The following is a 14,858-nucleotide window of genomic DNA, read 5'->3' on the forward strand; positions in this document are numbered from 1 at the left end:
GGACAGTGCAGAAGGATGTAGTGGATAAGCTACAGAGCTGGGCTGACAGGTGGCAAATGGAGTTTAATGCAGAAAAGTGTGAGGTGATTCATTTTCGAAGGAATAACAGGAAGACAGAGTGCTGGGCTAATGGTAAGATTCTTGGTAGTGTGGGCGAGCAGAGAGATCTCGGTGTCCATGTCCATAGATCCCTGAAAGTTGCCACCCAGGTTGAGAGGGTTGTTAAGAAGGCGTACGGTGTGTTAGCTTTTATTGGTAGAGGAATTGAGTTTCGGAGCCATGAGGTCATGTTGCAGTTGTACAAAACTCTGGTGCGGCTGCATTTGGAGTATTGTGTGCAGTTCTGGTCGCCGCATTATAGGAAGATGTGGAAGCATTGGAAAGGGTACAGAGGAGATTTACAAGGATGTTGCCTGGTATGGAGGGAAGGTCATATGAGGAAAGGCTGAAGGACTTGAGCCTGTTTTCGTTAGAGAGAAGAAGGTTAAGAGGTGACTTAATTGAGGCATACAAAATGATCAGAGGATTAGATAGGGTGGACATTGAGAGCCTTTTTCCTCAGATGGTGATGTCCAGTACGAGTGGACATAGCTTTAAATTGAGGGGAGATAGATATCGGACAGATGTCAGAGGTAGGTTCTTTACTCAGAATAGTAAGGGTGTGGAATGCCCTGCCTGCAACAGTAGTGGACTTGCCAACACTAAACGCATTCAAATGGTCATTGGACAGGCATATGGATGATAATGGAATAGTGTAGATGGACTTTAGAGGGGTTTCACAGGACGGCGCAACATCGAGGGCCGAAGGGCCTGTACTGCGCTATAATGTTCTATGTTCTAAATAGTATGAGCCAGATATTTCTCACCTGATTACCTCTCAATACACAAACACTTCTCTTCCTCCGCTACATCCCATTCTCATAAATCTCCCCCGAGCTCCTGAATGTCTAACTGTCTAAGCATTCCCAACATATTGTGATACAGAAGATTCTGGCATCCTTAAAAACATTGAAGTGACATTTCACTTCAAACAATGTTAATTCTGTGCTGAGGGAGCCAGTGTCAGATGTCGCAAGCAGTGTCCTCGAGTGTTGTACTCAGTGTCCTGCTGTTTATGGGAAAATATATCTCTATTCTAATTCTGTCATTAATCACCCGTGAAACCGCTAGAATACTCAAGAATATCCATACAGCTTCTATTTGTTCACAACAAAGTCGGATGTGAATCATTCTGGATATAAAATTGTCCTGTACTTATACAAATTATAACTAGTGGCATATGACTGTATCCAAGAGGTCTGAAATCATGCTGAGAAGCACAAAGTCTCAAGGAGAACAGATGGTCAAAAAGATTAAGATATCTGTTGTCGTTAGTTTAATTATTTAATATAAAAATAATGTATGCAGACCATCAAGTGCGTTATCATTGTCTATTTTTAACAGTGTAATAATTAGCTCATCTTTGCTGATATGACCATCCAGGCCAGACTTCTTCAGTTATACAAAAACATTCTAATCATTATTAGGTGTTTATGAACTCATTGGATCACCTGCAAATTGCTATCAAATGGATCAGTCCCCCTGATATCTTTTGGTCAATGATGATGAGAACGAAGGCAATGATAAAAAATGTTGTTCTCAAGACGCAATAGAGCTGCATTTCCAACATACTTTTAGCTCATGGCTGTTAGTCTTCTTTACAAATCTGCAAGATTGGACAGTGCTTCATTTTGTTTAGCTGGTGAACATAATTCTGGCACATTACTGTGCCATCAAAAGCACAGCAAGTGCAAAAGAACACCCACCATTCACTCATGCTAAATGTGCGTGCAGAATGTTCTCTTTCTTGCCACTATGCACAGTCCTTCAGAATTCTATGGAAGGATTCAACAGCAGCCTTTAAAGCCAACAAGACTCACAGCAGTGTAAAGGGCATAGTTCCAAAAATCAAAGCATCACTTGACAAATTGCTCGCTGTACTGAGCTACACTCTTGAGAAAAAGCTAGCTCAATTTCCACTGCTAAAAAGGTGGTTCAAATACCAAGTTTACGAATTCACATCTAAATCAACCGAGAGTTCTTCAGGAACTGAATGAGGACCTGGTAGACAAACTTGTATTGGGCTATTGTCTGGACCATTAACATCCGCTGTTGTCGGAGAAATCCCAGCATAACCGGCACTTCCAGCTTCTGAAACAGAACAACAGTGAAGATACGTCAATACACAAATGATACAATGGACTTTTCATACAATCTAGTGTGTGAAAACAAAATCTAAAAAAACTAAAATACTTTGGTGTAATACTCTACAATATTGATGGTTTTTTCCAAGAAGTCCCATTAATCCATATTATGTAACTACTCCTAAGTTGAAAAGCAATTTGATTCTCTCTTTCCTGATTGGAGCTCCCCTCGCTGATTTCAAGGCCGAACTCTGACATTGGATATTTAGCACTGATGTTCAGAAATAATGGCTTCAATCAGGTGTCAAATATTTCAAATCAAATGTTTAATTATTTAAAATAAATTCTGGGGACACCGTGGTGAATAAGGTCACTTTTAAGACTTATTTTCAAATGTTCCTATCAAGTGACTCAGACGATTCAGGTGTTCTCAATTCAATAGGATGGTATGAGCCATGAATATTACCAGTCTGCATGCACCTCAAAATCTGCAGCCAATCTGATTGATATAATAGAAAGCAATACTGTACTCCAGGAAGGCTGTGGAGGGCAGACCAGGCTCATAGCCTGACCTCAAAGGCCTGAGCAGTTTTCGCTAATCTTCAAAGCACCCGCTACAACAGGGCTTCAGAGGAATTAAAACCTTGCTTTCAGCCATTGATAAATAATCTTTATTAGTGTCAGAAGTAGGCTTACATTACACTGTAATTAAATTACTGTGAAAATCCCCTAGACGCCTGTTCAGGTACACTGAGGGAGAATTCAGAATGTCCAATTCACCTAACAAGCACATCATTTGGGGCTTTGTGGGAGGAAACTGGAACACCCGGAGGAAACCCACGCAGACATGGGGAGACCGTGCAGACTCCGCACAAATAGCGACCCAAGCTGGGAACTGAACCCGGGTCTCTGACGTTGTGAAGCAACAGTGCTAACCACTGTGCTACCGTGCCATGCAGGGAGAAGGAAAGGAGGGGGAAAGTACTCAGCACCACATCTTTACTGCCTGCTTACATCATGAAGCCAGAGAAATTAAAGCCGCATAGAAATGTTCTCAGGCGCATTCACAGTGACTCAACAGCCACTTTTGAAAAAGTTTACCTTTTTCTAGTGGAGAGTCATGCCACCTGTTTAAACACAGCAACTAATGACCATCTTCATCCACCTTCTCCAGTTGGCTTCACTAAATATGCATTTGTTATTTTATGCTGGGTGTTTGGCTTTAGCTCCATCCTCACAAGCATCTGACAACATTGACAATTTCTGGAATACTCTTTCTCAGAGTGCAGTGGAGGCTGGATCATTGACAGTTAGACAGAGTTTTGATGGAGAAGGGCGTCAGGAGGGATGCAGATAGTAAAGTGCAGTTGAGGCCACAACCAGACCGGTTATTGAATGGCAGAGCATGTTTGAAGGGCTAAATGGCCTACTCCTGCTCCTAAGACGATACTCCTATGATAAAGCTACAGACTGAAAACTGTCTAACTTGTGGTGCGATGATCCTTTGTAGGAACTATGGATTTAAAAGGCAGATTACAAAGTTATTTAAAGATCTGAATGTCTCCAATTTCAGTAATCTGCCCCTGATTTTCTAAGTTACTGGTTAGTTGGTTCAGAAGCTGAGAAAGCTGTACTGGAATGATAAACACCAGAATAAACAATTAGCTTCATCCAAACAAGTCTGTTGCTAGTCCTTAATCCAAATTGCCCATAAATGGCCCAATAGCTTCGATAACAAATGGGGCTGAAACTATTATTTCAATATTAGGTAATTATTTTAACATTAATGCCACACCATCGTGACAATGCTTTGGTAGCACAGGAAACAGAGTAACTGATATGCAAGATATGTTGAAAGTGGAGAGATTTTCTTATTCGTTCATGGGGCATGAGCAACACCAGCGAGGCCAGTATTTACTGCCTGTCCGTAATTGACCTTCAGAAGGAGCACTCATTGAAATACTAACTTTAAAATTCAATGAATACTTGTGTTCATCAGAAAAGAACATCAGCGCTCAGGAATGTGGGCAAACAAAATAACTAATAAAACAGCACAAAGTGCCAAGGCCAGCAAGAAACAAGATTGTGTGACATTCTTCGCTCCTCCCATCTTCAGGCTATTTCAGTTTGGCGGCTGTTTAATTGCGAATAGAAGCTAATGACATAATGCTCATTGGGAAGATAATTGGGGACGGCCGTTTTAAATTTGGTGAAGACCTTTGCAGTCAGGGGCTGGTTTAGCTCACCAGGCTAAATCGCTGGCTTTTAAAGCAGACCAAACAGGCCAGCAGCACGGTTCGATTCCCGTACCAGCCTCCCCGGACAGGCGCCAGAATGTGGCGACTAGGGGCTTTTCACAGTAACTTCATTGAAGCCTACTCGTGACAATAAGCGATTTTCATTTTCATTTCATTTCAGTTTTCATTTGACAAACTGAACTTCCAGCTAACATACCATGGATTAAAAGTCCATAAAAAAAACCAGGTTATGTTGCACTCACCTCGTTATGCTCCAAGCAACCGACCATGACTTCTGTTAGAATCACCACTCCTGTTCTTCCAGCTCCTGCACTACAATGCACAACTATCGGTGGGTTGCAGCTCTTGGTGGAGTCCAGCATGCTGTTGGTGTGTCGACGAACTGACTGAATTTCTTCTAGATAAGCTGAGGAATTCAACAGAAAATATGGGTGATAATAAAACAAACTGGGTGCTGGAGGTTGCAGCAGCTTTCTTGCTCACAGTCAGCACGGCTAAAAGTATCATCCTAGCAGGATGAACAAGCTGGTCTCGATTTAGATTCCAAAACGCCAAATATGATTTCATTAGCTTTTTTTCCTCTACGAACCCCATCCCTGAACCAACCCCCCCCCCCCCCCCCAACTCCTTTAAAGAGCTATCTTTCCAGTAACTGAAAGGAGCTTGTGAAGGCAAAGGATTAGTGTCTATTACTGGCAGAAAGCTCTTGTCCGTAGTAATAGAATTCAGTAAAGTAAGGATGAGCTCCGATAGTTGTAATCCAACAGTTATTTTCACCCTAACTGTCATGAAAAAGGAAACACTTTTAAAAAGTAGCACTTCTACCCTGGTTCGGATATATATTTTTTAATTCTATTGTTATAAATACTTCATGGTTCATATTAATATTATAGAGGTAATTTTGAGCCCTGGGATGATTAAAGTTAATTGTAGAAAATGGGAAAAATGCAACTGAAGGAGCTTGAAGATGATTACACTTAAAAGGTCAGGGCCATGTTAACTTAGGGGGTTAACAGCTAGAAAGATACAATTGTAAAACAGCAGTGGGCTTGCTTAGCTGAAGTTCTGCTTGCAAAGAAATGCATCCCACAGAGGGGGCAACTTTGTCCCCGTTAGCCGTCATTCCCGTTGGCGAGATTGCATTTTCTGATTTTCCAGGCCCCTCACCGATGGTGTAAAGAGACAAACGCCACGGAAGGCCAGGAACCTCACTTTAATACATTCTAATATCATTAACGAGCATTCACATTGGGAATTCACCCTACCTCACTGAATATTCATCAGTCACCAGCGGGACAATTTGCAACAGCTACATGAAAATGAGAACCTGGCGACCTCACCTCTGAAGGAGATATTGGAGGGGAGAGTTCAGGCCGCCATTACCATTTAGAGTGGCAGTCGCAGAGGAGGCAGTGAAGAGGATGCCGGAGATCCAGGTAAGTTCAACTGTGGGTGTTGACTATCTGAATTTTTGGGGGTGGGGTCACTCGCAGGCCTTAGCAGCCCTTCATGCCTGTGAGCCTCTAGGTGTAAAGGGGCACAGCAGCTGGTTTGCAGGCAGCACTTCCCGTATCCTCCTTGCTCGGATTGCGGCGATATCACCACCGCGGGATTGCCCCTCCAGATTAGCAGCTGTAAAGTAGACAGGAGGAAGTTAATCCACAGGGTCAGCCGTAGGAGTGACCGTGAGGTTCTTGGGTGTGGTCCCATGAGAGACCAGGCAGAATGGGCAGAGTTGTTGACTCTGAAAAGAGGTGTTTTCCAGCCTCTTGAGGTCTGAAGACGAATGCAGTGAGAATGAACCCCCACACTCAGGTGAAGCCAGAGGGCAGCAGCTGTATGGAAGTTCAAGTCCACTGGCTATGGAGGCCAAGCTGTCATGGATTAGTGCCTGCGTGGCTGGCTGTTCAAGTTGGAAGGCCCATTTAATCCACAATCAATGAGAGCTGGGGGAATGAGGATGACCTCTAAGGTTGAAGTTGACATACTAATTTGTAGCCTTCTCACGCATCATGTGTAGCTCACCTGCCATAAGGGGAGCTGATTGCCTAATCAGCTCCCTGCCTAATCAGCTCCCTGACCCTTCCTTGATAAGTCAATTGTGCCAATTCAATCAATATTGCAATGCATAAGTGTACCACTGATTGACACACAACTTTTAACCCTTTGGAAGCCCCCCCCCCCTCAGTTCATTTCATTTTGTTTACTTTGTTATTTGTGTTAAACAAAACAGTTGGATGCCTCGCCCCCCAAGGACTGAACTCCAAGGCTCATATTCCCGTCTATATAACAGAGAGGTGCCACAGATGTGGTCACCAATGCACGGCATTGTGGTGAGGTGAATAAAAGATTTTTGCTATTGATCCTATGTATGGCTGCGGTTGATTAACAATTTTTTGAAGATGTAAGCCCAGTAGTTTTCTTTTCAGAGCAGCTTTTCAAATCCTTTTTGCTTGTTGTGTCAGTTTCATGAGCATTTCAAAGACTTGCCAAAGGCTCAATGGTTCTGTACATAGTGGATTCTGGGAGTGGATGTGAAGGATGCATGGGGGGGTACTGAAGCAACATGGGAGATACTGAGGCATGGGAGATATAGAACATAGAATTTACAGTGCAGAAGGAGGCCATTCGGCCCATCAAGTCTGCACCGGCTCTTGGAAAGAGCACCCTACCCCCTACCCAAGGTCAACACCTCCACCCTATCCCCATATCAGTAACCCCACCCAACACTAAGGGCAATTTTGGACACTAAGGGCAATTTATCATGGCCAATCCACCTAACCCGCACATCTTTGGACTGTGGGAGGAAACCGGAGCACCCGGAGGAAACCCACGCACACACGGGGAGGATGTGCAGACTCCGCACAGACAGTGACCCAAGTCGGAATCGAACCTGGGACCCTGGAACTGTGAAGCGATTGTGCTATCCACAATGCTACCGTGCTGCCCTATGAGGGGGCATGGAGGATGGGTGGGTGTTATTGACAAGCGTCTGAGGGTGGTATGGAGGCATAACACTCATGATTACAATTGGGCCCAAGTCCCAGTAAACAGAGCTGGTCCTCTAAGCCTGCCAGTCTTGCTAACCCCCCACATCTGTTGCCACCTTGGGCCAGCCTCTACAGGCAGAGAGCCTGATTATATCCACCTTCCTGGAATGAAAATTGGAGGCCAGGGCCTCCTTAATAGAGATGTGTTTATGGAGTCAGGAACATTCCGCGACAAAAATCCAGTCCAATATGTCTGCAGGGAAGGTGAAGCTAATAGGATGATGCACATGAAACTTGTGGAGTAGAAAAATAAATTCAGCAGTCAAACAAGATGATTATAAGGAAGGGAAGAGTAATCAACAGAATACTTTAGCTTCGGGTTGCGTTCATTACTTTTCCTTAGCAAGTGGGTGACACAGGCGAGGGCAGTATTTATTGGCCACTTCCAGTTATCCTAAGACATTGCCGTTTAGTTTGTAAATACTCCCTTGTACTATGTTCTGAAAATAGACTTAGAAACCCACAAATGAAGCATCAAAATGTACCTAATAACATGTATCTATTTCTACTGCTGGTTTAAATGCACTGTACAATTAGACAAGCAGTAATGCCACTCACAATTAAAACCACCTGTTTCACATTCTTGGCACAGGATTGCACAAAACCATCTTTTCTCACTGCATGGCCTTTTAATGCAGCTTTTCAATTATGTAATTCCCATATAAAAGGAATTGCCATTTTAAAAACAACTGGTGATCTATCATTTTAAGCATATTCTTTGAAAAGTCATTGTGGCAGTACACGCAACACACTGGAATGAAGCCGAGTGAGAATCCTCAGCGATGGAGTATCAGCTGATTTACTCTGGAGCTTTGTGGAGTCCTGACTCCAGAGTGACACCAATTCGAGCCGGCACTAAGCAAAGCTGCTACGCACCATGGATGCAGTTGAAATAAGCGAGGCCTTTGACTTCGCAGGTTTTCGAATCACCATCTAAAAACCATGATCTGAAACAGGGCACTTAACAAGAGGTACACAAAATCAGAAGGATCTACCTATCCCTGTACAGCAAGAGATTGTAACCCAGTATAACCTGGCTGCATCTTGAATTTTAAAGCATGGGTGTTGCAAGTCTTTTTTTGTCTTTGTGACCACAGAGGTGCTTACTATAGAGCCTGAAGGGCTACATATACAGTTTAGAACCATGTTCCTATTCATTAACATGCATCTTGTATACTTTAGCTCAGTGGTCTCAGAATTCTGATTTTGACTTTATCCACCAACAAGATAACTCTAATACCACCCTGTTCCAAAGGTCATGCCATATAAAACGTAAGTGGCTAACCAGCAATAAGCAATATAAAAGTAAGTCAAAGGGCATTGTGTCAGCTTCATGGAGCAGATTACCATCTGCATGTGTTCTCGACCACAGTTTAACACTGCTGCTTTAATGGAAATGATGGTGTTTAATATAGGAATGCATCACGCTAGCCTTGATTCAAGGCTTTTATTTAAAACAAATAATTGATTGTAATGATAAAATCTATCTTTCATTCTGTTTGGCATATTGTGCAAAATATTATGATGGGTACCATGGTACTTACATAAAAAACCCTGAACATCTTCTGGACAGCCATGGTCTGGCCAGTCTGTGTATTGCAAGTGCCACACGGTTCTCTCCTGTCCAGACAAAAGATGCTTGACCTTTAAACCCGTAGTTGCATAGCAACCAGAATCTGTGCGGAATTTGGTTGTCACCTTAAACTTTCCATAAGTTGCTGAACTGTGCTTCGAGCCCAGTTTGGGCCAGTATCGATGGGTCTTTGGTTTTCCTCCCTCCTACATGATAAAGAATAAATTCATGAATATTAGAAAGGTATAATTGATGATAATTTACTTCAAGCGTGGTTCTCACATATGTCACAAATCAATAGCCATGTAGGAAGAATAAATTAATGTAAATATTAATTTGTTGAATTATGGAGGAATAATTTGAAGGTGCGAGCATAAAGTGGTAGGAAATCCTTTCAATGTATTGTTCATACTCACATTTCTTCACAAGTTTTATCAGTTATGTCTTTCATTCAGCAAATCAGAATTCTTTATACATTCATTTATTTCAACTACCTGGTTTGCATGACACCTTTCCTCTTACTAAACGATTACAGGAAAATTATACATATCAGCCTTCAAAAATTTGGTTTCCTATGATGGTTTTACTTTTTATATGTCACAGCAGTGTTATCATATTATTCACTGGAGGAATGAGCTCATGAGACATGCTGAATGATAACTAGAAGCAAAACAATGTGGCAATATAGGTGGCCTGTATGATGAATCTTACAAATAAAATAAAAAAACAACAGAAGAACAGCTTCAGCATTGAGATGTGTGATTAACACACCAAAATACATCATTTTACCATCTGTTTCCTGCTTTTCCAGAACTTGTATGGTGTTGTTATTGGCCATGTGCATTTGAGGAGAATTTAACGTGGTGCGGATTAATGGAGATTTTAACAGGAAGAGATCATTTACTTACATTTTAATCAGTCCATTGTTGTTACAATCTTCATAATTTTCCCCCGAGTCTTCTCTACAAAATGTCATGGCCAAAAGCAGCACTCTATGATAAAGGGTACTATACAGGTCCTGGCTTAAAACTACAGTTACGCAATGAGTGGATCAGGTTTCAGAATATTGCACTATGTCATTGAATCAGGGCGGCATGTGGCGCAGCGGTTAGAATTGGGACTGCGATGTTGCCGCCCGCGCGCCTGTGGGTAACTTATTCGGACCGGCATTATTATTTCGATTCCCCGGAGGAGGCGTGGGCCTTCGTGCGGACGGAGAAACTGAACTTGAGCTAGGGGTTGGGGGTTGCGAGGTCGGCTGTAAGATATTAGTGCTGGATTCTGCTGTTGCTGTGTTCTCTTTTTCTTCTGTTGTTTTCTTCTTGTTTTAGTACTTTTGCAATTTCGATATGGTTATTTACGGAGGGGTTGTTCTGCTATGTTTTTGTTTTTGTGCTGTGGGACATTGTCTGGGCTGTGTATCTTGAGGGGAGGGTCGGGGGGATATGTTGTATTCTATGCCGGAGTGGGGGTATGGAGTGGGGCTGATATTTGGGAGCTGCGTCAGAAGGGTGTGGTGGGGCAGTGCAAAAGCGCGGGCTTTCCTCTGGTTTCCCGTGCTGCGGGGCTGGGGGGTGGAGATGGTGACGGGGGAGGCGGGGCCTTAACTGGTTCTTCCCCGCGCTGGAGTGGTGCCAGGAGGGGGGATAGATTGGGGGATGATCCCACTTCGGGAGGGGTCGGGCTATTGGCGGGAGTTTCCGGGGTCAGCAGAAGTTAGCTGACCCACGGAAGTACAATGGAGGACGGTTCGCGGCTGGGAGGGTTCCTAGCCTGGGGGGAAGGGAGGGGGGGAAAGGGGAATACCGGGTTGCTGCTGGTAGGGTCAAGAAGGAGCTGGTGGGGGCTGGGGGGACAGAGGTGAGGGGTTGTCGCTATGGGGACGGGGTCGAGCAGGGGGTGCTGGCCTGGGGCGGGCAGTCAACGGGCTATGGCTAGCCGACGGGGGAGGGGGGGCGGGACGCCCTCTGATCCGGTTGGTCACCTGGAATGTGAGAGGGTTGAATGGGCCGGTGAAGCGGTCGAGGGTACTGGCTCACCTGAAGGGGCTAAAGGCGGATGTGGCAATGCTTCAGGAGACCCACCTGAGGGTGGCGGACCAGGTCCGCCTGAGGAAGGGATGGGTGGGGCAGGTTTTCCACTCGGGGTTGGATGTGAGGAACCGGGGAGTGGCGATTCTGGTGGGGAAAAATGTGTTGTTTGAGGCATCGGAAGTGGTGGCGGATAAGGGGGGTAGGTATGTGATGGTTAGGGGCAGGCTACAAGGAGAGAAAGTGGTACTGGCTAGCGTGTATGCCCCAAATTGGGACGATGCGGGCTTTATGAGGCGTATGTCGGGATGGATCCCGGATCTGGAGGCGGGAGGTCTGATCATAGGGGGGGACTTTAATACGGTGTTGGATCCTTCACTGGATCGGTCCAGCTCTAGGACGGGTAGGAGGCCGGCGGCGGCCAAGGTACTGAGAGGGTTTATGGACCAGATGGGTGGGGTGGCTCCATGGAGGTTTGTAAGGCCGAGGGCACGCGAGTACTCTTTCTTCTCCCACGTACATAGGGTCTACTCTCGGATAGATTTCTTCGTGGTGAGTAGGGGACTGATTCCGAGAGTGGAGGAGGCCGAGTATTCGGCCATTGCAATCTCCGACCACGCTCCGCATTGGATAGAGTTGGAGATGGGAGAGGTGCGAGACCAACGTCCGTTGTGGCGGTTGGATGTGGGGTTGTTGGCGGAGGAGGAGGTGTGTAGGAGGGTCCGGGCAAGTATTGAGGGGTACCTTGAGGTGAATGATACGGGGGAGGTTCAGGTGGGGATGGTCTGGGAAGCCCTGAAGGCAGTAATTCGTGGGGAGCTGATATCCATCCGGGCACACAGGGAGAGGAGCGAGAGGAGTGAGAGGGATAGACTGGTGGAAAGATGCTGGAGGTGGACAGGAGGTATGCAGAGGCACCAGAGGAGGGACTGTTGGGGGAGAGGCACAGCCTGCAGGCTAAATTTGATTTGCTGACCACTAGAAAGGCGGAGGCACAGTGGAGGAAGGCACAAGGGGCAGTGTACGAACATGGTGAAAAGGCGAGTAGGATGCTGGCTCATCAGCTCCGTAAGCGGGATGCGGCTAAGGAGATTGCTGGAGTGAGAGACAAGAGTGGGGATGTGGTGTGGAAGGGGGTAGAGGTGAATGAGGTCTTCAAGGACTTTTACGGGGAACTGTACCGGTCGGAGCCAACGGGGGAGAGGGGGGGAATGAAGAGGTTCCTCGACGGGCTTTCTTTCCCGAAGGTGCAGGAGGAGAAGGTGGAGGGGCTGGGTGCGCCGATTGAGCTGGAGGAGCTAGTTAAGGGGATCGGGCAGATGCAGTCAGGGAAGGCACCGGGGCCGGATGGGTTCCCGGTGGAATTTTATTAAAAGTTCGTGGACCTAGTGGGCCCCTTGCTGGTGCGGACACTCAACGAAGCGTGGGAAGGGGGGACTTTGCCCCCGACGATGTCACGGGCACTGATCTCGTTAATTTTAAAGACGGACAAGGACCCCCAGCAGTGTGGTTCATACAGGCCCATATCTCTCCTCAACGTGGATGCTAAGGTGCTGGCAAAAATCCTGGCCACCAGGATAGAGGACTGTGTGCCAGGGGTTGTGCATGAGGACCAGACAGGTTTTGTGAAGGGAAGGCAGCTGAACACGAATGTGCGGAGATTGCTGAATGTCATTATGATGCCGGCGATTGAGGGGGAGGCAGAGATAGTGGTGGCACTGGATGCGGAGAAGGCCTTCGATAGAGTGGAGTGGGGGTACCTATGGGAGGTGTTGGAGAGGTTTGGATTTGGTGAAGGGTTCATTAGATGGGTAAGGCTGCTATATGAGGCCCCGATGGCGTGCGTGGCCACGAATAGGAGGAGGTCGGAGTACTTCCGGCTTTACCGAGGGACCAGGCAGGGTTGCCCCTTGTCCCCCTTGTTGTTTGCACTGGCAATCGAGCCGCTGGCGATGGCATTGAGAGATTCAGAGAGGTGGAGAGGCTTGGTGCGAGGTGGAGAGGAACATAGGGTGTCGTTGTATGCCGACGACCTGTTACTGTATGTGGCGGACCCGGTGGGAGGGATGCCGGGAGTGATGGAGTTACTAGCCGAGTTTGGGACCTTCTCAGGTTATAAATTAAACTTAGGCAAGAGCGAGGTGTTTGTGGTGCACCCTGGAGACCAGGAGGAAGGAATTGGTAGGCTCCCGCTTAGGAGGGCAGGGGAGAGCTTTAGGTACCTGGGGGTGCAAGTGGCCAGGGACTGGGGGACTCTCCACAAGCATAACTTTACCAGACTGGTAGATCAGATGGAGGAGGAGTTCAGGAGGTGGGACATGCTGCCATTGTCGTTGGCGGGGAGGGTGCAGTCCGTCAAAATGACAGTGCTTCCGAGGTTCTTGTTCCTTTTTCAGTGCCTGCCCATATTTATCCCCAGGGCCTTCTTTAGGAGAGTGACCGGCAGTATTCTGAGCTTTGTGTGGGCACATGGGACTCCGAGAGTGAGGAGGGTGTTCCTGGAGCGAGGAAGGGATAGAGGCGGGCTGGCGCTGCCCAACCTTCTGGGGTACTATTGGGCAGCCAATGTGTCAATGGTGCGTAAATGGGTGATGGAGGGGGGAGGGGCGGCGTGGAAAAGAATGGAGATGGCGTCATGTAGAGGTACGAGCCTGGGTGCCATGGTAACGGCACCGTTGCCGCTCTCCCCCAAGAGGTATACCACGAGCCCGGTGGTGGCGGCGACCCTAAGAATCTGGGGACAGTGGAGACGGCATCGGGGGGAAACAGGGGGCTCGATGGAGGCTCCACTGGGTGGCAACCATCGGTTCATCCCGGGGAACACGGATGGGGGATTCAGGGGATGGCAAAGGGCGGGCATCAGCAAATTGAGGGACCTGTTTATTGGCGGGAGGTTTGTGGGCCCGGGGGAACTGGAATATAAATTTGGCCTTCCCCAGGGGAACATGTTCAGATACCTGCAGGTAAAGGCGTTTGCTAGGCGACAGGTAGAGGGATTCCCTTTGCTGCCCTCGCAGGGGACGATGGACAGAGTGCTTTCGGGGGTGTGGGTAGGAGAGGGGAAGGTGTCTGACATCTATAAGGTAATGCAGGAGGTGGAGGAGTCGTCAGTGGAGGAGCTGAAGGCTAAATGGGAGGAGGAACTCGGGGAGCAGATAGAGGACGGGACTTGGGCAGAGGCCTTGGAGAGAGTCAACTCTTCCTCCTCATGTGCGAGGCTTAGTCTCATCCAATTTAAGGTGCTGCACCGGGCCCACATGTCCGGGACTAGGATGAGTAGGTTCTTTGGGGGTGAGGACAGGTGCACCAGATGTTCGGGGAGTCCTGCGAACCACGCCCATATGTTCAGGGCATGCCCAGCACTGGAAGAATTCTGGAAGGGGGTGGCGGGGACGGTGTCGAGGGTGGTTGGATCCAGGGTCAAGCCAGGGTGGGGCCGCGATTTTTGGGGTTGGGGTGGAGCCGGGAGTGCAGGAGGCGAAAGAGGCCGGGGTCCTGGCCTTTGCGTCCCTAGTAGCCCGTCGAAGGATTCTGCTACAGTGGAAGGATGCGAGGCCCCCAAGCGTGGAGACCTGGATCAGTGACATGGCGGGATTTATAAAATTGGAAAAGGTCAAATTTGCCCTGAGAGGATCAACACAAGGGTTCTATAAACGGTGGCAGCCTTTTCTGGACTTCCTGGCTCAGAGATAGGTAACTGGGTCAATAGCAGCAGCAACCCGGGGGGGGGGGGGGGGGGGTGTGCATTATTGTAGTGTTTATTC

General features: G+C 47.2%; 1 protein-coding gene across 3 annotated transcripts in view; it reads right to left on the minus strand.

Moving 5' to 3' along the window:
* Nucleotides 1–722: 722 nt before the first annotated feature.
* Nucleotides 723–14,858, minus strand: part of LOC119973426 (tyrosine-protein phosphatase non-receptor type 14-like) — a 332,770-nt gene continuing 318,634 nt past the window's right edge. For all 3 annotated transcript variants that reach the window (XM_038811552.1, XM_038811532.1, XM_038811542.1), the window contains exons 17-19: nt 9,036–9,270; nt 4,684–4,847; nt 723–2,190 (exon numbers count right to left, since the gene is read on the minus strand). In XM_038811552.1, coding sequence (XP_038667480.1) covers nt 2,062–2,190; nt 4,684–4,847; nt 9,036–9,270 — 528 coding nt within the window. In that variant the 3' untranslated portion in view covers nt 723–2,061. The remainder of the gene's footprint in view (nt 2,191–4,683; nt 4,848–9,035; nt 9,271–14,858) is intronic.

The sequence above is a fragment of the Scyliorhinus canicula genome, chromosome 1, assembly GCF_902713615.1.
Source record: "Scyliorhinus canicula chromosome 1, sScyCan1.1, whole genome shotgun sequence".
NCBI lineage: Eukaryota > Metazoa > Chordata > Chondrichthyes > Carcharhiniformes > Scyliorhinidae > Scyliorhinus > Scyliorhinus canicula.